Below are 27,859 nucleotides of genomic sequence, written 5' to 3'. Positions count from 1 at the left end.
GAAGCGCTTTACTAAGGCTTTCATTAAGATTTACGTTCTATTATTCGAACACATTAATTTATAATTGATGATAATGAATTTGAAAGGTAGTTTACTGTTAGTCATTGTAAAATTTTGGTATGTTAAAATTATCTTGTTTATAGCAGTGTCATCCATCTAATTGATCTTACTAGTTATCCATTCAAAAAAATAATTCTATCGATCTTTTGTTTGTTCATAATTTGAACTATTCATCCATAGGTTTTGCAAAAAGTCGTAGTACAAGCTTGTCTTAACATGACAGTTTACTTCCAAAAACACATCAATTGGACACGAGTATGGCTTGTGTCAAATTTGACAGCAAACACCAACTGTATACCATGCTATATAAAGACAATGTTTTCCGGTTTCGAAACAGTAATCTTCCATTCCAGAATTGGTCAATAGCTTGCCAGTACATGTAAGTACAATCTATTTTCAATATATAAGACTATTATGTACTAGTATTAGGTATAGTCTATTGAAGGGACAAATTACTAGTATTAAGTATATTCCATGTAAGCCACACAGTAATTTATCTCATAGATATTTTTAATATATAAAAAAAAAAGCTAAAAAACTCAGAGAATCACATGAACTCAAAAAGAAGTAAGTGATTTGATTAAGCTCGTGTTGGAGTTTTCAATTCATCATTTCAATACTCACACACATGTCTTTGTGATCATATTAACATGATGATTTCGTCCTTACCATTCGTCTCTTTGTAATATACCCTTTCAATTAATCCACTATGGGCCACCAACGTTCCTAAACGAATTCTGGGAGGCAAAATATTTCAACCCACTTCAACTGAATGACGCCCAAAGGATATCATTTCAAGTTATTTCGTGTTGAATTTGAATTACTATTATTTTCATGCTACAGGAATTCTCTAAAATATGTATATACTAGGGATAATTTATTTTCGTGGGTACCAATTTTCGTGGATTCAGGAAACTTTTCATGTTCGTGGATATTTATTTTCGTGGTTTTGCCGAAGTCTTCAAACAAGCCAATAGAAAATTTGTATTTCGTTGACATTGAATTGAATTTCGTGGTTCACCTGTACCCACTAAAGCTACGAAAATTGGTATCCAACGAACAATAATGAAACCACAGTGGTTTGCCGTGTAGATAATTCCAGAAATGCGCTAAGATTTTTCAAACAACAGGTATACACATATTCGTTTTCTAATTTGCATTAAAATGGGATAAGCTATCATAATCTTGTTCACCGATTAGACTCAAAGTTCTCATAATTGATTTATAACATTCTAAAACGTGTATCCAAATTACAATAAGTCTGAAATAAACGGTAAACAGTGCATTTATTAGATAGAACACGTGCTGTGTATTTTAGTCCAGACGCCATTTAATTATCTATTGAAATGATCTCAGAAGACTTCCGACGGTCAAATAAAACGATATAAGTATAAACATAAATATAAATAGACCTCGTGCAATTTGATTTTTTTTTTATATCTGTTTGATTTCATGCTATAGGTTAACAAAATAAGTTAATCATCGTTTTTACCTGTATAAGAATGTTTTTTTTTCTTTCTATGAATCGAATCAGTCAACGAATGGTTTACCTTTGTGTCACTTTCAATGTTGAAATTGTTTCATTTTAGTAACTGAACACGACTAAAACATGCGTAACCAATCTCTAGCTTATGTGTTAAATCAAGGACGTATATTAGACGTATGTTAGTTATACGTCCTTGGTTAAATTGAATGTCACATGAAAACGGATTCAATGAGATGGAATTATTCACTTGCAATGTTTCATCGCTTATTTTGACAAAATTGAACGAAATTGGCTGCTGAAAGCGAATAATCATTCCATTTGTTTCACTTTTATTACTGATTGAACCATTCTTTGATTTCTCGTAGCTAATGGTTTATAGATTGGTTTATCCTCATGTTTATAAAAAGTGTATTAAATTATTTCAATAGTATAAATGTTTATTTCAATTGAACAGTTAATGATAAAAAAAAAATTTTTTTAGTAACCATTTGACCTTTTTCTAATGATTTCAGCAATTTTATTTTTTCAGATAAAATGAAGTGTATTCTGCTTATTCTGTCTCTAGCCATTGTGCTAATCAATGGAACAACCTGGGGTGAGTCAAACATTGTTCCTATAACGAAACAAGTCACTTTACTGGATTAACCAAACTACATGGTCGCAGAATTGCTGGATTTACTGTTTTTTCTTAATTCAAATACATTCAGTTCTCTCCCTTCTTTTACTGTTTGAAATGTTAAATTTTCTTGTCGTCAACATCTCGTTTCTCAATTATTTTTCAGTTTTATGTTAAAAAAAATCTGTTCTTAGTTGATAGTACTGAACATATTTTGTGAAAGCGAAATTTATATACAACTGAAATTTTGTGATATATTTTTTTTTATATATGACCAGGACCTACATATGAGGATAAGGACAAATTATTGAATATTTTTCATTATAGGATCTAGAGGAGGAGGTTGGAGAGGAGGGATGATTGGAATTGGTGGTATTGGAGGTGTAGGACGAATTGGCGGGGGTGGTATTTATGGTGGAGGTGGTATTTATGGTGGAGGTATCTATGGTGGCCGCGGAATTTATGGCGGTGGCGGAATCTATGGCGGTCGCGGTATTTATGGCGGTGGAGGTATCTATGGAGGTCGCGGAATTTATGGTGGAGGTATATATGGCGATGATGACAACTATGGCAGTGGAATGGGCCGTGGAATGTATGGCGGTGGAATGGGCCGTGGAATGTACGGCGGTGGAATGTATGGCGGTGGAATGTACGGCGGTGGAATGGGCGGTGGTATGTACGATCCATATAGTAGTTATGGAATGGGCAGTGGATACAGAGGTTACGGCCAACAAGGATATGGTAGCGGTGGATATTATCCAGGTGGATCAAGTGGATACGGTGGATACGGTCAAGGAAGCGGATATTGGCCGGGCGGATCCGGAGGGCATGGTCAATATGGTAAATATGGAAAAAGGAGTAAGTAAAACTAAAAATAACATATTAGCGTAATCTCTGTGTGATAAATATAAAAATAATAAGATGTGGTATGTTTGCAAATGAGGCAACTCTGCACAAGAGAACAAATGGCATAGACGTTAATAACGAAAGGTCACCATACGCCCTTTAACAATGAGCATTGTTAGCATATTGAAAATAGATTAATTTAAAACAAAACTGCTCTTTCATGATACGGATTAAATTTTCGTCATAAGATGGATAGAATTTCATAAGCACAGTCAGTATGCATTCATATGTAATGCAATTAAAAAAAACCCACATTATATTAACCTACTAAACAAAAACAGAAAACAAACGAACGAAAAACAACAACGTTATTCTTACAATATTAACTGTGAAATTCATAGAACGATTTATCGGAAATACCAGCTAGCGTATAATCGTAAAATATGAATGTTTCTACTTCAAACATTTACTAGCCTTAAGTCTCAATTTAAGATGGTTCTATAGTTATATATACGGTTTCTTTTACTAGTTTTATGTCTTAGTTTAAGATGGTTTTAAAGTTGTATATACGGTTTCTTTTGCTATTTTTAGGTCTTAGTTTAAAATGGTTCTATAGTTATATATACGGTATAATGAATAGATAACAGTTGCCAAATACTATATCGTGATTAACTCTTTAATTGGCTTTAATTTAGTTTTCTGGTCTAACATATATTTTTATTTAAAATTGAAGTTTTATGATATATAAAATTAATTCGATTTGCTATTTGTTTTACAGGGTCTTACTGAGATCAAACTATACCAAAGAAGAACAATAGGCACCCTTAACTTGAATTCCAACATAATATGACGAACAATATAAACTTTCATTTCATTCATGTTTTTAACAATTTTAGTTGAATACAATGCATCTTAAGCATAACAAATTCTGTGTTTATTTTCTATTCCTACCCCAAATTATTCATGATGTGTAGCATTGAACTTTTGAAATTTAATTCATTAAAAACAATTGTCTGGAAAGTCTCATATAAAAGGTGAATGCATATTATGAATAAACAAGCAATTGTAGTTAGTTTGGATCGATCTGAGATTTTACAAGAAAAAACAATGTCTCGTCTGTGTGGTATTCATTGGTTTCGGAGTCAATATTTTAATACATGTAAGAAGATGTGGTATGATTGCCAATGAGACAACTCTCTATCTATCCAATTCACAATTTATAAAAGTAAACCATTATAGTGTTAAAATACGGTCCTCAACACGGAGCCTTTGTTCACAACGAACAGCAAGCTACAAAGGGCCCCCCAAAAATGACTAGTGTAAAACTATTCAAACGGGAAAACCAACGGTCTAATCTATATGTATATAAAAACGAGCAACGTGAAAGACCAGATACTCTTTTTTTTATATATACACAATGACAATCTACAAGAGGTGTCGATAGTATTTTATTTTATGGCAGCTACTCTTTACAGCAAACAAACAAGAAACAAGCAACATAGATCTTCAACAATAGAAAAGTCTTCCACTCTAATTCAAAGCTTGACCTTATATTCACAGCACAATTTAGGAGTTGGATATTATATACAATGCCAAGGTGACGAAATATTCGGATCTCGGATGCTAAAAATTATCAATAGGCCTTTTATTAAATAAATAAAGCAGAAACTAAATATTTCTTATATGAAATATCCTTACAGAACAAAAAAACATAACGAGTGATAAGGTTTAATGATAACTAGTATGGAACGCTAGAGATGGCATGTCTGGTGTGGTACTCTTGATATTTTTCATTATTTGATGTGGTCATGTTATTAGGAAATGTGGTTTTAACACTACGTTATGTGTATGTGTCTTAATTTATGAAGTTGTTACATTACATGATGCTGTTTTGTTATTTCGTAATGATTATTTGCAAAGTCCTTGTAAATGGCTTTAAAATTACGTAATGATGTTTCCAAATTTGACGTTTTACACTACATGATGTTTTCGTTCTAGTATTTGATGTTGTTACATGATGTTTTCGTTCCAGTTTTAGATGTTGTTACATTATGTTTTCGTTCCAGTATTTGATGTTGTTACATGATGTTTTCGTTCCAGTATTAGATGTTGTTACATGATGTTTTCGTTCCAGTATTAGATGTTGTTACATGATGTTTTCGTTCCAGTATTAGATGTTGTTACATGATGTTTTCGTTCCAGTATTAGATGTTGTTACATGATGTTTTCGTTCCAGTATTTGATGTTGTTACATGATGTTTTCGTTCCAGTATTTGATGTTGTTACATGATGTTTTCATTCCAGTATTAGATGTTGTTACATGATGTTTTCGTTCCAGTATTAGATGTTGTTACATGATGTTTTCGTTCCAGTATTAGATGTTGTTACATGATGTTTTCGTTTCAGTATTTGATGTTGTTACATGATGTTTTCGTTCAAGTATTAGATGTTGTTACATGATGTTTTCGTTCCAGTATTTGATGTTGTTACATGATGTTTTCGTTCCAGTATTAGATGTTGTTACATGATGTTTTCGTTCCAGTATTTGATGTTGTTACATGATGTTTTCGTTCCAGTATTAGATGTTGTAACATGATGTTTTCGTTCCAGTATTTGATGTTGTTACATGATGTTTTCGTTCCAGTATTAGATGTTGTTACATGATGTTTTTGTTCCAGTATTAGATGTTGTTACATGATGTTTACGTTCCAGTATTAGATGTTGTTACATGATGTTTTCGTTCCAGTATTAGATGTTGTTACATGATGTTTTCGTTCCAGTATTTGATGTTGTTACATGATGTTTTCGTTCCAGTATTAGATGTTGTTACATGATGTTTTCGTTCTAGTATTAGATGTTGTTACATGATGTTTTCGTTCCAGTATTAGATGTTGTTACATGATGTTTTCGTTCCAGTATTTGATGTTTTCGTTCCAGTATTAGATGTTGTTACATGATGTTTTCGTTCCAGTATTTGATGTTGTTACATGATGTTTTCGTTCTAGTATTAGATGTTGTTACATGATGTTTTCGTTCCAGTATTAGATGTTGTTACATGATGTTTTCGTTCTAGTATTAGATGTTGTTACATGATGTTTTCGTTCCAGTATTAGATGTTGTTACATGATGTTTTCGTTCCAGTATTTGATGTTGTTACATGATGTTTTCGTTCTAGTATTAGATGTTGTTACATGATGTTTTCGTTCCAGTATTAGATGTTGTTACATGATGTTTTCGTTCCAGTATTAGATGTTGTTACATGATGTTTTCGTTCCAGTATTAGATGTTGTTACATGATGTTTTCGTTCCAGTATTTGATGTTGTTACATGAAGTTTTCGTTCTAGTATTAGATGTTGTTACATGATGTTTTCGTTCCAGTATTAGATGTTGTTACATGATGTTTTCGTTCCAGTATTAGATGTTGTTACATGATGTTTTCGTTCCAGTATTAGATGTTGTTACATGATGTTTTCGTTCCAGTATTTGATGTTGTTCTGTCATTCTTTGATCTGGTTATCACTATACTTGACGAAGTAAAACAAAGTGACTATTTGAGAAAAACTATATATATAGTTCTATTTTTAAAACAGACTTGTATAGCTAAAGCAAGTACAGATAAAAAAGTTTTTTTAATTTTGTTTTTTACGAATAAATGGACGTTTTTACAGTCAACATTACACTTTTACAATGACAGCAGCAATATCAATCAAGACACAGGGTTCTGTGGAAATCTTCACGAATTTATTGTTAAATGATTGATTGATTATCTTTAGTTCTCCATATATATGAAGATTTTACAATTAATATTTAAAGAAAACATCAAAAACATTACACAAACAGACATATTCTAAACATTATACAAGTAAAACACCAATCAAACAAGAGGATCCCAAGAACCTGAATCGTTCAACTGTTATTTTTTTGCTTAAATCTTACATCAATGATTATTTTTGATTTACAATATGTATTAATGAGTGGCTTAAAAAAATGTCCTTAAAGGACAATAACTCCTTTAGGGGTCGATTGACAGTTTTGGTCGACTATAACTTTTTGTAGATCTTATTTTGCTGAACATTTTTGCTGTTTACAGTTTATCTTTATATTCAATATTATAATATTCAAGATAATAACAAAAAACTGCAAAGTTTCCTTAAAATAACCAATTTATTGGCAGCAACCGAACAATAAGTTTTTCGGTTTGTCTGAAAGTTTCAGGGCTGATAGATCTTGACCTTTTGAAAAAAATTACCCCATTTTACCCCATGTCAGATTTGCTCTAAATGCTTTAGTTTCTGAGATATGAGCCAACTGCAAAAACTGTATTTGACCCCTATGTTCTATTTTTATCCATGGCGTCCGTGAATTAATTGTTAAATGATTGATTGATTATCTTTAGTTCTCCATATATATGAAGATTTTACAATTAATATTTAAAGAAAAAAATTCGGATGCAATTCATAAAAAAGAAGTATTAGGCACAATAGTTTTAGAGGAGATTTTAAAATGTTAGCAAACTTGATGAACAAATTGTGTAAAGCTGTCTGTAAAGGGCAATAACCCCTTAAGGAGTCAATTGACAATTTTGGTCATTTAACTCTTTTGTAGATCTTAGTTTGCTGAATATTATTGCCGTTTACAGTTTATGTCTATCTATAACAAATAAACTCATCATAGATACCAGGACTAAATTTTGTATATACGCCAGACGCGCGTTTCGTCTACAAAAGACTCATCAGTGACGCTCGAATCCAAAATAGTTAAAAAGGCCAAATAAAGTACGAAATGGAAGAGCTTTGAGGACCAAAATTCCTAAAAGTTTTGCCAAATACAGCTAAGGTAATCTATTCCTGAGGACAAAAAAATGCAAAATTTCTTTATAGATATTTCAGGGCTGAGTTATGTGGACCAATTTTTTCCAGTCAGATTTGCTCTAAAAGCTTTAGTTTTTGAGATATAAGCCAAAAACTGCATTTGACCCCTATGTTTTATTCTTAGCCATGTAAGTCGATGGAATACAATTTATAAACAAGATACCCAATGGAACAATTAGTTAAAGTTTGAAGGTATTCGGTCCAATTTTATTTTTATTTCGTGCTGCCTTTTTTAAAGCCTAAAAAATACTATCAGTAAAGCAATATTTTTGCGACTTACCGAAACGGTGCAATAAAAATTTAAATATGGGGAAAAAAATACCTTTTTTTTTTTTTTTAACTAATCCTCATTCGATACATAATACATGTAATGAAATCGAGTGGACCTAAGGACAAAACTAGTTTACGTACTAAAATTGCAGCACGAATATCGCATTTAACAAAGTTTTGTGACTATTTCATTTTGTTTTCGTATTAAAATCATTTATATCTTCCATCACACTTTTAAATAACGTATTTAATAGTATTACGTTAAATCTTTAACTTTCATTTTGCGTTAATTGTTTTCCATACAAAAGTCATATAAATATTAAAATACAATAAAATCTATGTCATAGAAATCTCTATATATTTTTTTCAATTAAATATATATGTGTTAGGATGGTCCTAGGACCATCGTAGTTAGGACTGTCCTAAGACAGCTTTGTTTTACATCCTAAGACATGTCTCAGACACGTCCTAAGACCATCCTAAATAATGTCCTAAGACCTATCTTAGGACATATCCTAGGATACTTTCATTGACACGGCCCCTGATATAGTTTTAACATATAATCTGCTAGGTGGTACACCAAGAGACTCCATACATCAGCATTTAGAGTTTGCATGGTATGATTCATACTTCCAAGTAACGACCTTACAATTTCGTCATCATCTTGATTAAGGTTTATCATAACAAATGGACAAATATGGCCGTATTTTCACCTCAAAAACTAATCTGTGTACAGACTTACCTGTGCCGTTTGGAAAGTTTTAAGGCCTAGCATCCACTAGATATATAAAAGTTCAATGCATTTTGTGTTTAAGAAAGATAAAATCATTTTTTTTCCTTTCTGCAGAAGGTGTAAAAATAAACAACCACCTGAATTACTTTGATACAGTCCACTCACTGACTCAAATAAACTCTGAGTCATCACCATCGCCAACGATGAATACTGTATTGTTGTCAATATAATGAAATTGTATGCAAACTCTTTAACTCACCTGTAGTTGTGAAGATACCTCTTGTCCATTAAGGACAATCAAAACAATACAAACCGTTTTTTTTTACCTGAGGGAGCATCTCTAAGTTGTACCACAACTTAGTTAATTTATGCATGATGGGAAAAAATGCCCATCAAAATCTAAAAGAGATTTTATCTTTCTGAAACACAAAATGCATTCAACTTTTATATATCTGGTGGATGATAGGCATACAAACTTTTCCAACTTCATAGGTAAGTCTGTACTCAGAGTAGTTTTTGGCATGTAAATACAGCCATATTTGTCCGTTTGTTATGATGAACCTGAATCAGATGTTGATACTTAAAATTTCCAAAGATCTTTTAGAGTACATACAATCTAACTCTCTTTCATCTTGTAACAGTATTAAAACATTTGACTTTTCTACTATTTACACAAGTATTCCACATTCCAAACTAAAAGACAAATTGAAAAAGTTGGTGTTGCTTTGCTTCATAAAAAAGAATGGCCAACGTAGATACAAGTATCTTGTCCTAGGGAGGAATAAATCCTACTTTGTAAAGGATCACTCTGATTCAAACAAAAAATTCTCTGAAACTGATATTATCAAGATGCTTGATTTCTTGATTGACAACATATTTGTTACAGACTGTCGGCATTCCAATTGGAACAAATTGTGCCCCTCTACTTGCCGACTTGTTTCTTTATTATTATGAGGCTGACTTCATACAGGAACTTCTTAGGAAGAAAGATAAGAAGTTAGCGATATCTTTTAACTCTACTTTCCGCTATATAGATGCTGTTCTTTCACTTAATAATTCAAAATTTGGTGACTATGTGGAACGCATCTAGCCCATCGAACTAAAGATAAAGGATACTACAGATACAGTTAAGCCAGCCTCATATCTTGACTTACATCTAGAAATTGACAATGAGGGTCAGTTGAAAACAAAACTTTATGACAAAATAGATGATTTCAGCTTTCCAAATGTAAACTTTCCATTTCTAAGTAGAAACGTTCCAGCAGCACCTGCATACGGGGTATATATCTCCCAATTGATACGATATTCCCGTTCTTGCATTTCCTATCATGATTTTCTTGATAGCGGGTTAAGCTATTAAACCAAGAGTTCCAAATGGTGAAGTTGAAATCATCCCTTCGTAAATTTTACGGACGCCATCACGAGTTGGTTGACCGTTATGGAATAACTGTTTCACAAATGATATCGGATATGTTCCTTACGTCGTAACTACAATCCCCTTCCCTTTCATGAATGTGACCTACCGAATTAGACTATTTACCGGATTTGTTATCACATAAGCAACACGACGGGTGCCACATGTTGAGCAGGATCTGCTTACCCTTCTGGAGCACCTGAGATCACCCCTTGTTTTTGGTGGGGTTCGTGGGGTTTATTTTTTAGTTTTCTATGTTGTGTCATGTGTACTATTGTTTGTCTGTTTGTCTTTTTCATTTTTAGCCATGGCGTTGTCAGTTTATTTTCGATTTATGAGTTTGACTGTCCCTTTGGTATCTTTCGTCCCTATTTTAAAGAAACGAACGGAATCGTCTACGTCAAGAATATCAACTTTTTTGTAGAACATTTCTGTCCGAATTTGTAAAATAACAGATGTACAGCATACTATATAATGCATAAGTATATCCGTATCATACAAGTTTCACAGAAAGCATTTGCCTGTTGTCATAGCTATGGCTCCATATTTCTCAAGCGTCATAAATTTTGAATTTAAAGATGGATAAGTTACCGCTAGTCGTAACAAAAGATGCTCCGTCAAACATGTATGTTTTTTTTATAGTGCCGCTTAAGTTCTTGTCGCCGTTCAACTAAGTGTTTCCATTTGTTTTCGTCGTTTATGTCTAAAGTCTGTTTAACGATTTTGCTCCACAGAAGTTTGTCTGGAAAGAAATTTTCAGCCACATAGTTAAAAAAAAATCGTATTTCATCAAAAGTCAATGATATTTGACTGGACTTACCGGTTTATATTTGGCCCATACGAAAATTGAAATCCGTCTATGTATTGTTGTTGATTTTGCACAACACAACCTTCGAACATACAAAATTTTCATTTTATCAATATGTCTTTCTTACCACAGACCAACTTTACTAACGCAAGAGTCAGTCAGACTGCGTTTATCAGGTTATAATCCTGGTACTTTTGATAACGATTATCCATCATTTGTATAAATTGAACGAAATATCTTTGAGCTCTTTCCAACATTTCAATTTCACTAGGGTAGCTGACCCCAAGTTTCACATCCAGAAAGTGCAGTTGTTAGGATAATTTTTTCCGTATCATGTTATTTATTAAAGCACTCATCCCCATCGATTAACAACAACAGTATAAAGTGAGTGAATTTTCTGTCCTCCATCATAATAATATATAATATTTTGTTTCTTTTAATAATCCCAATGTAGGTTACAGAAGTATGCGACAGTCTTTTTTTCTGGCGCATACATAACTTTTGGCAATTTTTCATTAAATAATTGACACCGGGCTATCGGGAAGCAGTATCTAATCTCTATCTTCAGCGATGGACATTAAGATTCATTCATACACTTGTGTCTATTTATTAGCTACTACTACCTTATACATCTATGTAATTAGCAATGCAACGAAACAAAAGCAAGAACGACAAAATAAACACTTTTTTTACAAAAGTAAAACCACAACACATTAAAGACTTTGGAAAAAAAACCCTCACAACTTAAGAACTCACGTGTAGTAAACAAAACACGAAACACTAAGATTTTTTTGATTTTTTTGTTCTTCCAAAAAACAATCACGATAGGTGTAAATAGGGCGCAAGTTCCATATCAGGGAAGTCGCCTCCCAAAATATCAATATAATAATAATATTAATCCTCCAGCATAAGTACATGTGCGTTTTCTATCGAATACAATATTACCTAGGTTAAGACATGATGCAGAGTCATTGTTGTTGCGAGTCTTTCTTGGTGGTGTAAAAGTCAAAACGCTGCTTTTCGATGCATTATATTTTACAAGTCATTTGAACGTATAGTTGTTAACAACGTTTGATAATGTATGAGCACCATTAAAAGTTGTGTCATCGGCTAACAAAATTGTTGGTATGCTGATCGGACCAATTACTAGTAATTCACAATTTGTCGACATGAGTTCACAAATAAAGTCATAAATACAAACAGAAAATAACCAAGCAGACAACACACGGCCTTGACCTACTCTTTGATCAATCCGAAACACATGACTTGTTAATCCACTATGCTACACATTGTGCTGTTGCAGTTGTAAACGACATTTATATCAGATTCTACAATTTACCTTGTATTCCTATTTGGTTCAGTTTGTATAATAGGCTATCTTGACCCACACGGTCAAAAATCTTTCCTTTGTCAAGAAAAAAAGCATGAACAATCGAATTACGTTCTAGATAATAATGAATTGCTTCTTTGGGGGTATATATAGCCGGTATCGCACTATGTTCCTTTACAAATCAAAACTGAAGGGGATCCGGCATTCCATTTAATATTAACAAGGAGTTTATGAAACGATTCAAAATTATTTTATCAAAAAGGCTCCTATGTTCGTACCCGATCCTTGATTTCATCTACGGTTATCGAGAGTTTAATATAACCCTTTTGTATTTATGGTTGAAAAGATCATTGACCTTTTTGAAATTTTCCCGTGAAATCAAAGCCAATCCTTTCTTTTAAAGAGCATAAATTTTTCAAAATATTTCCCCATAACAGCATAATAATATCTCCAGGTGTTTTTGCTACGGTATCGCCATGAACAAGTTTATCTGGTGATGGTCCCTGTTTCCTCATTATACGGGGTGTTCTGAAAAATTCCCTTTGTCAACCTCGCCGCATTTTTAATGTCCCCGTACTTTTCTTCTAGCCATAATTTCTTGGCCTGGCAATTACCTTTCCTAAATATTTATTTGTTATCTTTTCCTTTGTAAATGCGGTTAGATTTGTTACGAGGCTTGTTATTATTTTTCCATTCACGACGTGCTTCCCGTTGTTCGTAATGAACTGTATATAAGTCATTGGATTTTCAATATGGTTTAAGGTAGTGACGAAACTTTCCATACGGAATATACGCATTCGCCGACATATGTAGTACATTATAATGTTCCGGATCTCTTATGCTACAACTATCGATTTTAGGTTTGCTAATGCTAAAAACTTTACCAATTTCTGTTTGATACATCTTTATTTCAAGTTCATTCGCTTTCGTCCATTTTAAATATGACGGCCTAAGTTGAAGCTACCTGACGAACCACAGAGCAGATCACTGTTCATAGACATACATATAGGGTAATGATCAGAAAAATCATATGGACTGTCATCTCTTGCCCCTTAATTTAAAATATTATATTCTAAAATTTCTTGTATACATATATAGTCTATGAACGATTTTTTACTGTAAGTTTTGTTTATGAAAGTATAATTCGGTTATGTTAAGTCATTCAACAAGTGGGCAACTTTAATATTACGACTTTCTAAAAAACAGTTCAAAGCATTACTTTTTGTGCTAACATTTTCACAAGATATATCAACATTAAAATCATCACCTATAAGTATAATATAGTCTTCGCGCATTCTATCATAATAACACGAGAACACATCTAAATATCTAAATATACATCTTGAGTATAATTAGTAGACGAAAAAAGAGTACGAATTACACATATATCTTTAAAACCATTAATTGACAATATCACACCACATATTCAGTCATTTTGAATTTCTACAGTCTTAATTTTAAAACCGGATGATTTTTCTGTTCACTATTGCTGTCCCATTCGAGCCACTTCAACTATTCTTACAAGAGCTACTATAAAAACGTTTTTCTGATTGCTTTAAGTAAAGTTTGCAAGTGCGACAAACACTGTACTACTGTAGGATATGTATTATCGCCAGTATACACCATCTGGCCATAAGTTTTCGTTCGACTCAAAGTCACTCTCAGCAATATTAATGTTAACACGCATTACATATGTAGAATATTGTTTTGCTTCACGCTTCTTTAGTCAGGGGCGTAGCTAGAAAGAAACGATGTGGAAGCAACTATCGAAAAAAATTTGGGACCCTATTATGCAGAATTTTTTTTCTCGGTTTTCGGTCATAGGACGGTTAAAAGAGGAGCTATATGTATAAATAAAAATTTATGAATGTAAAACTATTAATAAATCTTCTGAATATAGTAATACATAAACAACAAATATTTGTGATACAGAATTTACTCAAAATTGTCCAAAATCTGCTCTTCGGGTCTGGGCAGAAACAAACTTCTCTATTACTTTGTCAACATTCACACTGAAATCCCGATGAACATGCAGTAATCATGGTAAGGCTATGTAACTTTCGTTGTTCATTGTTGATCGTACATTTGTTTTCAATTACATACGTAGTACCGTGACTGATAGATCTCAGGACCATCATGGCATGGTACCTAGCACTCGCGAGATGTTATAAACCAGCGTACGTGTTCGGCATCGAGCGACCTCCCAATTAAATTCGTCAAAATTACATGCTAGGTCAGTTTCGTATGTTTCAGACAATATTGAGATTTGTTCGTTTGTGATATTTCCTACAACACGATGAAGCCGTGAGATACAGCACAAAGAAGCGATTTTCTGATAATTTGACGCGACTCCACTCTCCAGTTGCCTTATCATATGGTCTATGAACACAAAAAATAATGAGGCTTTCCAATACTGTTTTGGCGTGGTTGCAGTGTGATTGGCTCCGGTAGTCTGTCACTGAACCACATCGCCTCGGCATATTTTCAACGATATCGAAGGGATCTGATAATTCTAATGCCGATTGGTACATCTCATTCCAAACTGATGAACTGTACACTGTAAAATGTGCTCCAAAACTACATATCTTAGAATAGACTTAGTATTACAAATTCAAAAGTAAAAATCTTGTAAAAGATACAAGTAACCTTCCGATTTTGTCATAATCTCCGCAAAAAAAAAAAAATATTTTGAAACCAAATGTCGTTATCTAATGAAATTTCATCAATTAAAAAAAGTGACAACATAGGTGTTTCCTTAAACATTCAATTTATAAATTTTTATTTTGCCATTTCTTTTTTTGCATGCCGAATCAATGTGCACGTGACGCAACTTCGGAGCTACGATCTTTTTCTGAATGAACAGCTTCATCAACACTTGTAACTAGGTTGTCAAACTAATATCCGGGATAGACGGAAAAGACACCAACAGTCTCCGATTCCGATTGACCAACTCATCTCTCTCTCTTCTGCTTTTTTTTTTTTTTTTTTTTTTTTTGTGAAAACGACGTGGATGCACGTGCTGTCGTGCCTCCGGGTAGCTACACCCCTGTTAGTAGTTCTGAAAAGTTATTTTCACACCTATATTTTCTGCATACGATTTCACAGATCCATTTACAAGTCCATATGGTTTGTCGGCTTGAACAAAATAATGTATTATTCATTTTGTCCTTTTTTCGAACTACTCCACTTAATGCGAAGTTATCGCTATTTGAAACTAATGCTTCTTTTTTTTAATTTTTTTAACTAATGTTTCAATTGGCTGTCCTTTGTTGCCTTTTGGTATTTGGTCATTCATTACTGTTTGACAGTACGTTGCTGGTTCTTAGTGTTTGATTGAAACGGTTGATTGTGATTTCACTACCATTATCCGTTTCCTCTATATACGTTGAATAATGTCGTTATTCAGTAGTCACCATGCTCACGCTTTCCATTTTTGCTTCCGTTCCAAGCTGTTCTGTTTCATTTTCATGTGTTAGGTCTTAATGATTTTGAATCTTTAACAACATCAGAAAACTATTTTTTCAACACCATAGACAACTCTTTACACTTCCCATCGATCGCTTCTAAACGGGCGGCAATCAAATGTTGTCCGTGCATTAACTCATGAACCGTTCAACTAAAGCTTTTAAAATTTTAATATGTTGTTACTGACAACAAAATGGAGGTCAAGTTTAATAATGACGATTTTGACTTTTACCGTTCAGAAGTAATGGTTCTTGAAAGATTGAAAAATAGAGTTTCCAGTCGTGTCCGTGAATTTACGCATGAACTGTTCTACCAAAGCTTCCCAAATTTTAATATGTTGTTACTGATGACAAAGTAGAGGTCAAGTTCAATAAAGACGATTTTGACTTTTACCGTTCAGGAGTTATGGTTCTTGAAAGATTGAAAAATGGTGTTTCCAGTCGTGTCCGAGCATTTTCTCATGAACCATTCAACCAACGCTTTTGAAATTTGTATATGTTGTTACTGATGGCAAAATAGAGGTCAAGTTCAATAATGACGATTTTGACTTTTACCGTTCAGGAGTTATGGTTCTTGAAAGATTGTAAAATGGCGTTTCCATTCACGTTGTTGCATTTACTCATGAACCATTCAATCTAAGCTTTTCAAATTTTAATATGTTGATACTGATGACAAAATGGAGGTCAAATTTGATATTGACGATTTTCACTTTCACCATTCATCAGTAATGGTAATCTTGTGATATTGCCAGGACACAAATAAATATTAATAAATCCGGTTTGCTGTCGTTGTGACAGCCTCTTGTATTTCGTAAATTCTTAATTTCTCAAAAGGTCGAAAAGGGAGTTTCGAATGGATCGCATATCTTGTGTAATTCTTCTTTGGAATTATTTTGTGTTTCTTCATTGTTATTCTTTTCAGTTAACGGATCAAAATCATTATCATTATTATTATATACATATTCACTAGCTATTTTAACTGTTACGTTATGTCCATTAGTTGTGTCGGCACCGATAGTGTGTTGAAAACAGCTCACTCGATAGTAAACAAATATAGGATGACAATGTTAGTATTATATGTATGGGTATCACATTTTTTAGTTTTTCAGGAGGATGGCTCACAATAATAATAAGTCTTTAAGTAGTTGTATGGAAAAAAAGTAGCATCTAGTACTGCGATTTAATTAAAGAGGTATTCAAATTGCTTACTCTGGTACTTATACCAATAAGAAATAATTGTGCTGGCCTGGTTAAATCTTCAAAAAAACTAGGAATTTTTCACTCGTGAGGATGCAAATAAACGTTCTGTAGGAAAGTTTGTTTAAAAAGTAGAAATTATTATTTTTCAGCGCGAAATACAAAAGCGATCCTTGTAACAGTTGAAAATGTTTTGTTCACCCACCCTCCTAAAATATAAAAATAAAGCTATGTGTGCTTGTTCTCCTCTTCTTTAAAACGTGTACGTATTATTATATCATGAGGATTATAAAGACTAAACCGGGTTTTAAAAGTGTGTCTCGTAAGGGTGGTTACATGGAATTATTTTAAAAGCTGGTAAAATATCTCAAAATTTATATAAAATGAATACTATTAGATTTATGAAGTCTAAAGCCATTTTTATTGTTAGTAATTTCTCATTTCATTATTACTCACTTTGTTAGAATTAAACTACATTAAAATTTAATTTATAGTGCACTATAGTTTTTATTTGATTTTTTTTATATATAGAATAAACTATTGACACTTGTGTTTTTGTTCTAATTACATTTTTTCCTATCTAAATAGCAACCAAGTAGTTTTCATAATTCATATTTACTACTTAAAATAATTTAATGTAGATATCTTTTTCTATTTTGAAGCGCTTTACTAAGGCTTTCATTAAGATTTACGTTCTATTATTCGAACACATTAATTTATAATTGATGATAATGAATTTGAAAGGTAGTTTGCTGTTAGTCATTGTAAAATTTTGGTATGTTAAAATTATCTTGTTTATAGCAGTGTCATCCATCTAATTGATCTTACTGGTTATCCATTCAAAAAAATTACCTTATCGATCTTTTGTTTGTTCATAATTTGAACTACGCATCCTTAGTTTTTGTAAAAAGTCATAATACATGCTTGTCTTAACATGACAGTTTACTTCCAAAAACACAACAATTAGACACGAGTATGGCTTGTGTCAAATTTGACAGCAAACACCAAATTTTTACTATGCTATATAAAGACTACGTTTGCCGATTTTGAAACAGTAATCTTCCATTCCAGAATTGGTCAATAGCTTGCCGGTACATGTAAGTACAATATATTTTCAATATATAAGACTGTAAAGTACTTGTGTTTGATATATTCTATGTTAGGGGCAAAATACTAGTATTGAGTATATTCAATATATAGTTTATTATCGATGTTCAAATCTTGATCATATATCTATCCAGAACATACAAATAAAGGTAAAACAACTAAGGGAATCGCATGAACTCCAAAAGGAGAAGTAATTTGATTATAACCGTTATGGAGTTTTTAATTCATAGTTTCCTATCCTTTCAATTCTCTCACAATTGTCTCTGTGTCGTATTAACTGAAGATTATGTCATTGTCATCGATCTCTTTGTTATAGACCCTTTCAATTAATCCACTATTGACCCTCCAAGTTCCCATACGAATTCTGCAACACAAAATAAAACACCACGCTCCAGCTGAATGACACCACCAGGATATCACTTGAAGTTATATCGTGTAGAATTTTACCTTTAGTTTCATGCTACTGTAAGTATGCATACATTTGCCGGGGTTTATATTCTATCATTTTTTCAAACTACAGGTATACACATGTTCGTTTGGTAATTTGCATTAACATTGGCAGTTTCTCAATATCGCCTCCTGATATGAGATTTCTGCTTTTATTGGCATTATAAATTGTCTTTTGCGTCAGAGTGTATTTTGGATCATCTTCGCTGACGATTTCTTAATAGTCAGAGACAGATATTTCGAATAAAAACTACTGGGCGTTTGATAAATTACACACTGTCTATTAGATAATAATACATTTTCAAAATTCGCATTGTCAACTTAAAAAAAAGCAATGATATAACTACCAATGTTGGAAGAACTGAAATATTTTAACCATGCACAGCAAAAACACACAAATTCTATTTAGACACGAAGTTGATAATTGAAAATAAACTGAATTAGTCTCATTTAATAAATAGTGTATTGCATTATTTCTTTATTATGGGTAATGTTTTTTTTGTTGTTTTAGTAACTATGTGACCTTTTATTATGATTTAGGATTTATTTTCAGATAAAAATGAAGTGTATTCTGCTTATTCTGTCTCTAGCCATTGTGTTAATCAATGGGACACCCTGGGGTGAGTCCAATACTGTTATTGTTTCTCCTTATTCTTTCTCTAGCCACTGTGCTAATCAATGGAATGACCTGGGGTAAGTCAAATACTGTTATTGTTTCTCCTTATTCTTTTTCTAGCCACTGTGCTAATCAATGGAATGACCTGTGGTAAGTCAAATACTGTTATAGTTTCTATGGAGTGTCTTTAGCCATTGTGGTAATCAATGGAACAACTTGGGGCCAGTCAAATATTGTTACTTTAACGATACAAGTCACTTTACTGGTTTAGCCAAACTAAATGGTCGAAGAAAATGCTGCTGGATTTACTGTTTTTTTTTTCAAATTCAACACATGCAGTTCTCTCCCTTCTAATACTAATGTATGTTCGATCTTAAATTTTTTATTCGTCAACACCTCTTTCCTCAATTATTTTTCAGTTTTATGTTAAAAAAAATCTGTTTTTAGTTGACAGATTTTTAAAAAGTGATATTTTTATACCACTGAAATTTTGTAATATTAACTTTTCAAATATAAACATGCGTACCCATGAGGAAGAGACCAAATTTTCAATATTGCCGTTTTAGGATCTAGAGGAGGAGGTTGGAGAGGAGGGATGATTGGAATAGGAGGTATAGGAGGTGTAGGACGAATTAGCGGGGGTGGCATTTATGGTGGAGGTATCTATGGTGGACGAGGAATTTATGGTGGAAGAGGAATCTATGGTGGTGGCGGAATTTATGGTGGTCGCGGAATATATGGCAGTGGAATAACTGGTGGTGGAATGGGCGGTGGAATGTACGGCGGCGGAATGGGTGGTGGAATGTACGGCGGCGGAATGGGTGGTGGAATGTACGGCGGTGGAATGTATGGCGGTGGGATGGGCGGTGGTATGTACGATCCATATAGTAGTTATGGAATGGGCAGTGGATACAGAGGTTACGGTCAACAAGCTTATGGTAGCGGTGGATATTACCCAGGTGGATCTAGTGGATATGGTGGATACAGTCAAAGAAGCGGATATTGGCCAGGCGGATCCAGAGGTCATGGTCAATATGGTAAATATGGAAAAAAGAGTAAGTAAAACTAATAACAACATATTAGGCGTATTCTCTGTGTGATTAATAATGATATCAAAATAACAAGATGTGGTATAGTTGCAAATGAGACTACTCTGCACAAGAGACCAACATGACATAGAAATTAACAATTATAGGTCACCATACGGCCTTCAACAATGAGCATAAACAGCATTTAAAAAAATAAGTTATTTTAAAACATAACTGATTTTTCATGATACTGTTTAAATTATCGTTTAAGGTTCGACAAAATCATATAAGCACAGTCAGTATACATTGATATGTAATGCAATTTTAACAAAACAAAACTTACATTAACTTGTCAAACAGAGACAGAAAACACAATAACGAAAAAAGTGAAATTCTTACGATTTACCGGAAATACAAGCAAGCGTGTAATCGTAAAATATGAATATTCCTACTTCTAACTCTTACTAGTTTAGAATGGTTCTATAGTTATATATACAGTATATTATGATAATGACGACTTGCAAGTCTATTTTAAGTTTTTTTCTGTGAGGAAGGCGTCACAGAAAATAATTTAAGATAGTCTTGTGAGAAGTTTTTTCTGTGAGGAAGGCGTCACAGAAAAAAATTTAGGATAGCCTTGGGAGAAGTTATTTCTGTGAGGAAGGCGTCACAGAAAATATTTTAAGATACCCTTGGGAGAAGTCATAATAATTTGGACTAATACTTTATGGATGTGGTTGATTTTTGTGCCGAACACATTTTTTTTTTTTTTTTTTATAAAAGTGAATCTTTTAAAATATAAAATTAATTTGATTTGTCATTTGTTTTTACAGGGTCTTACTGAGATCAATCTATACCAAAAGAAGAACAATTGGCGCCTTTAACCCGAATTCCAACATATGACGAACAATTATAAACTTTCATTTCATTCATGATTTTAACAATTTTAGTTAATAACAATATATCTTAAGCATAACTAATTCTGTGTTTATTTTTAATCCTAATCCGCCTTTTTCATGATGTGTGCAGCATTGAATTCAGAAATTCACTTGATTAACAAAAAGATATGGCATTGAAAATCTCAATTAAAGGGCGAATGAGTGTAATGAATGACCAATGACGAGTTAGTTTGGATCGATGTTACATCTTACAAGAACACAAATTATAAATTTTTGTTTCGTCTGTGTGGTATTTACTGTTTTTGGGGCCAATTAAGATTTTAAGACAAGATACTCTTTTTTTCAAACACAATGGCAATCTCTTATGCGAACTACATAGGATATTTATTGTATTTTATTTTACAGCAGCCACACTTTACACCAAACAAACGAGAAACATTTAAATATCTCCTATTAACACTTAAAACAGTCCAAATAATAAAAGTAAAACATCCACAGACTAGGAACGAGCTCGAGTTGAACTATTTATTATTTACATAAAAAAGATGATAGTTTTATCAACAGTCGTAGTGACAAATATCATTTAAACAGTTTAACGCATAATATGAAGACACTCTTACTTATAGAATAAGCGTCGTTTAACAAATGTGGTTGCTGAAAAATTCTTCAAGCCAAATTTTTCTTCAGCAAAGGGCATTATATACAATATGTTCTACGCAAGATGAATTTTCGAGTTTGACATATTTTGAAGAAAATAAGGGATCACAAGAATATTGCGTCGTCAGCTTACTTTCAAAAAAAATTCTCCACTGAAACAACAGAGTCAGGTTTAATCAAACTTGGCAACAATCATACTTGAGATACTTAGTTTTAATAGAATGTGTCCGAAGACCCGTCCTGTCAACCAAGATGGCCGGTATGGATAACAATAGAATATAATGTTGAGATCTATTGTGTGTGAGTATACGTAAAAACTGTCAAACGACTTCTTACAAACGTGTAATAGCCCTTTAGGGTAAAATGTTAAAACAATTTCATTCTTTTTTCTTCAAAACTACAAAAGATAGATAGAAACTTTATATAGCAAAAATGATTAGCAAGACAAGATCTTCTTATAAATCAGCACAACAAAAATGGTCAGTTAACTCTTTATTGCCATTTCATTGGGATTTCTACCAAACATGACTATAGATGATGATGCAGATGAGTGACACAGGCTCTTTAGAGCCTCTTGTGTGTTCCATTAGAAAACTGAATATTTTCTATATCTGGCCCATAGAGATGAGCAGCCAAATTTAAAGACTAATAAACGCCGACAATAGGACACACGTAACATGTCCGTAGATTAAATTTGTTAGCAACTATGTCTTCCTCTATACTAAAAAAATAATTTTCACGAATTAGCAATTCAGTTAGAATATTTCTTTTTGGACAAATGTAGAACAATATTAGCATGAACTGATCTATGAGTACAAAAAGGTTAATAGCATAGACGTTCGTGTTCTGTTCTAATTCAAAATCTGTTTCAGTACCGTATTTGATCGAGTACTGTATACTCTGATATATTTACTATATCAGAAGGCTTGAAAAGTTATCAAAACAATGAATATAACAATCATCAAATTAACACCTAAACGGCATCCTGAATTCCCATCACCACTTTGATCATTGTTATTATTTGTGTCTGGTTGCTGTGGTCCATCAGGACAGTTTGCAGGACGATTTGGGTTGTCTGGACGACATTCGATTGGTGGAGGCAATCCACCTCCACCCCCGCCTCCACCTCCTCCGTTCTCTGGACACTCACACAGGTAATAGGTCCATGCGTCCCAATCTGCAATATTTTCAAATTTCTTAAACAATATTTCATTTTAAAACTGTACAAAAAACATTAAATTGAGAAGAGACGGATGCAGATATGTTTTTGCTCAGCAGTTATAGGACAATAGCTGGGTGAATATATATTTTTTTCTAGTATTTCATTGTATCGTGCCGACTTTATTACATTCACACGTCGTTTTATTAGCGTTTTGTTTAACATTTAATTTAAATCCTTCATAACTGTGTCTATACTTTTTAATTAAATCAACAACTTCTTGAATTTATTTACAATATAGATAAAGGCAACAGTAGTATACCGCTGTTCGAAATTCATAAATCGATAGAAAAAAAACAAATCCGGGTCACAAACTAAAACCGAGGGAAATGTATCAAATATAAGAGAACAAGGACACAACAGAAACACAACACCAAAATATACCACACACAGAAACGAACTATAATGTAACAATGGCCATTTTCCGGACTTGGTACAGGGCATTTTATGAAAATATATATACGAACGCGTGTAAATGTATCCAAAAGCTTCGGGCAAACTATAAAATACAAAAAATATTAACCCTCGCATGCGCCCAAATGTATTATGCCATTCGCTTGCGCATAGTTAAAGCTATGTGTTAGACATGATCGGTGGTTTTATAACAATATATGGAAAATCCGTGTCGCGTAGACGTGATTCATTGTAACCTGTTTGTCTTTCTCATATTTAATATCATGTGATGTAAATGAATTTATTCAAATAGTTTTTGTTCGTTTACCATTAAATTTCTCAAATGAGTACTGGAAATTCCAATTATTCATTTAAAGAACAAACTGTATTAATAGTTTAGTATGGACAATTACTACTTTTTTTTAAATATGTCACACATTTATTCCAATCTTTGTATATAAAAATTTCTCAAAGAAAGAAATGTGCATATGTAAGATGTCACGTGTGAACAAAAACCTAAATTACATTATTTAAATGCATGCTTTCTGAAAGGGATATAATGTTAAAGGGACAATCAAACAAAACAACAAAAAATACTTGATGGAAAAAGCAGAATATGTCCCCTTTATTGAGTCAGAAACTTGGCCACTACTGACAGTCAAGTAGTATTTTGGTTAGAGCACAAAATATGCCCACACGCAGAGGCGTTAGAATTGAAATGTTCATCGAAATTGAATAGTTGTGAAATCAAATATGTTTATTTTGAATTTATAGCAAAATTTTAAAACGTAAATTATTTCTTCTCATTTATGAAAATGACCAATTGTGTGTTTTTAATAATCTTAGTTGCTGTCGTAGTAGTATAAATTAATAACATGTACATACTAACCATTACTATTCAAATCGCAATCGTACGTAACTGTTACAACATCAGCGTAAACAGTGCCGTGGTAACATCCAAGAAAATATGGCCATTGTTCAGTCACGTGATATCGATATTGACCGTTCACTTCCCTCCCGTGACATTTGTCTAAATCCGCCGAAGTTATCCACCTATCAGATATGTCCGATACATTTGGTCCATATATTGGGAATCCATCAAAAGCTACACCAATTAGTTCATCGGCAGTGTTATTATATAAGCAACTATCGGGAATTTTATGATAATGGTATGATCCATCAGGTGACGTATGTCCATCACAACTGTCAAATGTTTCTGCGCTGTCTCCTTGTACAGCATTGACTGACCCGCCGGCCAGAGGGTTATATATTGCTACGCCTGTTCTAGTCAGTCCAATCTTTCCGAATGGTACACATGCTTTAGTAGGTGATACTTCTGGTGTTTTACGAATCTTTATATTGTAGTTTTGGTTTGTCGGTGTGTTTGGATTCACATTTTCCCAAGGATGATCTGGTATTCCAGATGCTGCGATCAGGAAACTAAAAGTGTGATAAATTAATAACAAAATATAAACTAAAGGTGATAACATTATTGTACGTGGAGGTAATTGGACAACTTGATTGAGTTAAACAATTTCAATTGATAATTTATAATGTGTCTTTTCTATGTTGAGATGTTACACTATTTTTTCAGTTAAGGATGAAGGTTGGTACATATTGACATGTCTAAATACAATGCATTTGTTTGCACCTGTCCTTATTCAGGAACCTGATGTTCAGTGGTTTTCGTTTATTAATGTGGTTCATAAGTATTTCCCGTTTCTCATATTTTATTAGGATTAGACTGTTAAAATGGTTATCCTGTTTGAATGGTATTCCAGTAGTATTTTTTGGGACCCTTTATAGCTTGCTGTTCGGTGTAAGCCAAGGTTCCGTGTTGAAAACGATACTTTGACCTTTAATGGTTTGCGCTTACAAATTGTGACTTGGATTGAGAGCTGTCTCATTGGCTCTCACACCACATCTTCTTACATTTAATCACTTATAATTAGTTATGATCATATTAGACGATACAAAATCGATATCGCTTTTAAAGCTCAATACTTAAGTATGAAATTGACAATGACAATGACACTGTATTAATACGAACTAATGATTGATTTGTGAAGAGCGGTATACTACTGTTGCCTTTGGTTATTGTTTACGTGAGGTATTTATATATTCTGGTGTATTTCTTTGTTAATCTCTATTTATTGTCAAATTATGTAACGGGCTTTTCTTATTGTCACTTCAGCATGGTAGTATGATGTGTAGGTGTTTGATATGTGATCAGATAAATGTTTATACAGATACTTACTATTCTGAGTTTGACTGGTCCACTGTTACTGTTGCTTCGTACTTTCCAGAAACAGAAAATTTGGATATTTCTTCGCTAGTCAGGCCTGATGATTCTGTATGCAGTGACGCAATACTAAGAACCAACCATATATGTAACCACATTTTTTGCTAAAAGAAATGATACAAAATGTTTTAAATTATTTTGTAAAATAATTTATATTAATGTTATATCATTATTGATGAATTAATTGATTGAATTGTACAAAAACACACATTTTTCAACATGTTCAAAATGCTAATCAATACGAAAGTACCTTTACATTCTTTGAAATTGTCACCTTCTCATAGTGTAGAAGAGTTTTCTATATATATTTAAAAAAATCAAAAAATCTACAAATTTAAGTTTATATGCTGAGTAAATTTATATCCTCTATATTTCTCATTTTGATATACAGTCTTACTTCATCACTCATTCAATAAACAATCGAGGTAGGAAATTAATTGACAAAAACAACACAAAAAAATATTAAAAAGTATATTTAGCAAATCAATACCAATCTTCGCTAGCCTAGCGAAGATGATCAATACCACAATACTGCATGATCAATCTGATAAATTGAATTAAATTAAATTAAATCAATAATTATATTATTATAGTGAAGTCGTAGCTAAGAAACTGTATTTTGTATTAATAAATTCATGTAATTTTGAAATTCTTTGAATTATTTTTGGAGTTTATACAGTAAAACATAACTTGCAAGTTAAATAGTACTAACCCTTACTTCAGATATCAAAGCATTAATATTTGTCCAACATGATTAAGCAATAATAAAAGATACACCTGTGTTCAAACTATATATAGACCAACTGCTCCATGAACTGGAACTTTATCGTGACTATTAAACAATTGATTATTTTGTATACATAGTTTATTCTTAAACGGGTATTTATGTCACAGGTCAGATAGTTTTTTTTACTGTAAAGTTGAAAATGACATAACTTAGAATTTAGAAGGAAATGGGTTGCCTTAGCTTCAATCTAATTTCTTTTGGTATTTTTGACTTTTACATGATTTGATTCCAATGTTTGGAAATTTTATATATCACAGAGCTTTTATACAATGCAAGTCCTTTAATATCCACGATAAGAACCCCTTTGCATATCCTACTCTAATATTTGTATTGACATTTTCAATTTCGAATTTCTATGTTTTGGCCAAGTATTTATTTTTTTTAAATGTTTGACAGCAACGACTTTTATATTTTTCTGACCATTTCCTTTACTATTTTTATGTTTTTAAAGCGTTACAATAACCTTCTATTTTGTGCATTTCGGTTGCTAAATTTACTACATTGTTCTTTGTGATCGTTAGTATACTATTTAACCGTTACCTTTACTATGGTGTGGCCTTTGATGTAACTTCCTTACTATGTTTTGTTTGTAGACCGTTAACTCTACTATTTTATGCTAATTGACCGTAACTTTTCTATTTTTTACTCATTGACCGCTACCTTTACTACTTTGTGCATATGGACCGTAATCTTTATTATATTTTGCTTATTGACCGTAACCTTTAATGTGTAGTGCTTTGATAATACATAAGCCCTGTGATCCTTACATTTACTTACATGGGTTTTGTTTCCGCTTTGTTACTGGTTTTTTTTTGCGACATGACATTACTATTTGATTTTTGTTTCCAGACCGTTTTTACCATTAATATTTTGTGCTTTGTGCTATGAGCTTTTTGATTTTTGTTTGTTTTAATGCAAATTTTTAATCACCGGTTTTTTGCTCTTTCGTGGCGATCAGTTTTAATTGGTGGAGGAAGCCAGTGTGCCCGTAGTCAACCAACAACCTTTGATAGGAAAACAGACAATACATGTCAATTAAGATCAAAATTGAGGTCACCCGCACGAGCGGGGTTCGAACTCACACCTCAGTGTTGACTGGCTAGTGATTACAGAAGTTACTACTTACACCACTCGGCCACCGAGGCCCCTTTTAAATTTGAGAACGTTTTGTACGTTACCTTTACTACATTATGCTTATCGACAGTATTTCTTTGCGCTTTTTGATTTTGTCATTGTTATTTTCTTATTAAACTTAACTACTAATTTGCACAAAAACTAGAGAAATGATGGACATTCTTCGAAAATTTA

General features: G+C 32.7%; 3 protein-coding genes across 4 annotated transcripts; 2 read left to right on the top strand and 1 right to left on the bottom strand.

Moving 5' to 3' along the window:
• Positions 1-391: 391 nt before the first annotated feature.
• Positions 392-3,934, top strand: LOC139520865 (acanthoscurrin-2-like). The gene is made up of 4 exons (XM_071313876.1): positions 392-439; positions 2,076-2,141; positions 2,490-3,020; positions 3,787-3,934. The coding sequence occupies exons 2-4, from the start codon at positions 2,081-2,083 to the stop codon at positions 3,795-3,797; spliced, it is 603 nt and encodes a 200-aa protein (XP_071169977.1). The 5' UTR covers positions 392-439; positions 2,076-2,080; the 3' UTR covers positions 3,798-3,934.
• A 15,272-nt stretch (positions 3,935-19,206) lies between these two features.
• On the top strand, positions 19,207-21,274 carry LOC139520864 (acanthoscurrin-2-like). Its single transcript, XM_071313875.1, has 3 exons — positions 19,207-19,270; positions 19,833-20,321; positions 21,128-21,274. Exons 1-3 carry the CDS (start codon positions 19,210-19,212, stop codon positions 21,136-21,138), a joined length of 561 nt encoding a protein of 186 aa, XP_071169976.1. The 5' UTR covers positions 19,207-19,209; the 3' UTR covers positions 21,139-21,274.
• Positions 21,275-22,329: 1,055 nt separating this feature from the next.
• Positions 22,330-26,562, bottom strand: LOC139520863 (uncharacterized). 2 transcript variants are annotated; one of them, XM_071313873.1, is made up of 4 exons: positions 26,477-26,562; positions 25,720-25,868; positions 24,352-24,902; positions 22,330-23,027 (listed from the first exon to the last, which is right to left on the bottom strand). In XM_071313873.1, the coding sequence occupies exons 2-4, from the start codon at positions 25,860-25,862 to the stop codon at positions 22,768-22,770; spliced, it is 954 nt and encodes a 317-aa protein (XP_071169974.1). In that variant the 5' UTR covers positions 25,863-25,868; positions 26,477-26,562; the 3' UTR covers positions 22,330-22,767. The 2 variants fall into 2 exon arrangements, with proteins under 2 accessions (XP_071169974.1, XP_071169975.1); XM_071313874.1 differs by having other exon boundaries at positions 26,483-26,553.
• Positions 26,563-27,859: the final 1,297 nt, after the last annotated feature.

The sequence above is a fragment of the Mytilus edulis genome, chromosome 4, assembly GCF_963676685.1.
Source record: "Mytilus edulis chromosome 4, xbMytEdul2.2, whole genome shotgun sequence".
Lineage (NCBI taxonomy): Eukaryota > Metazoa > Mollusca > Bivalvia > Mytilida > Mytilidae > Mytilus > Mytilus edulis.
The sequence above is the reverse complement of the archived record's forward strand: the minus strand, read 5'-3'. Positions and strand labels throughout refer to the sequence as shown.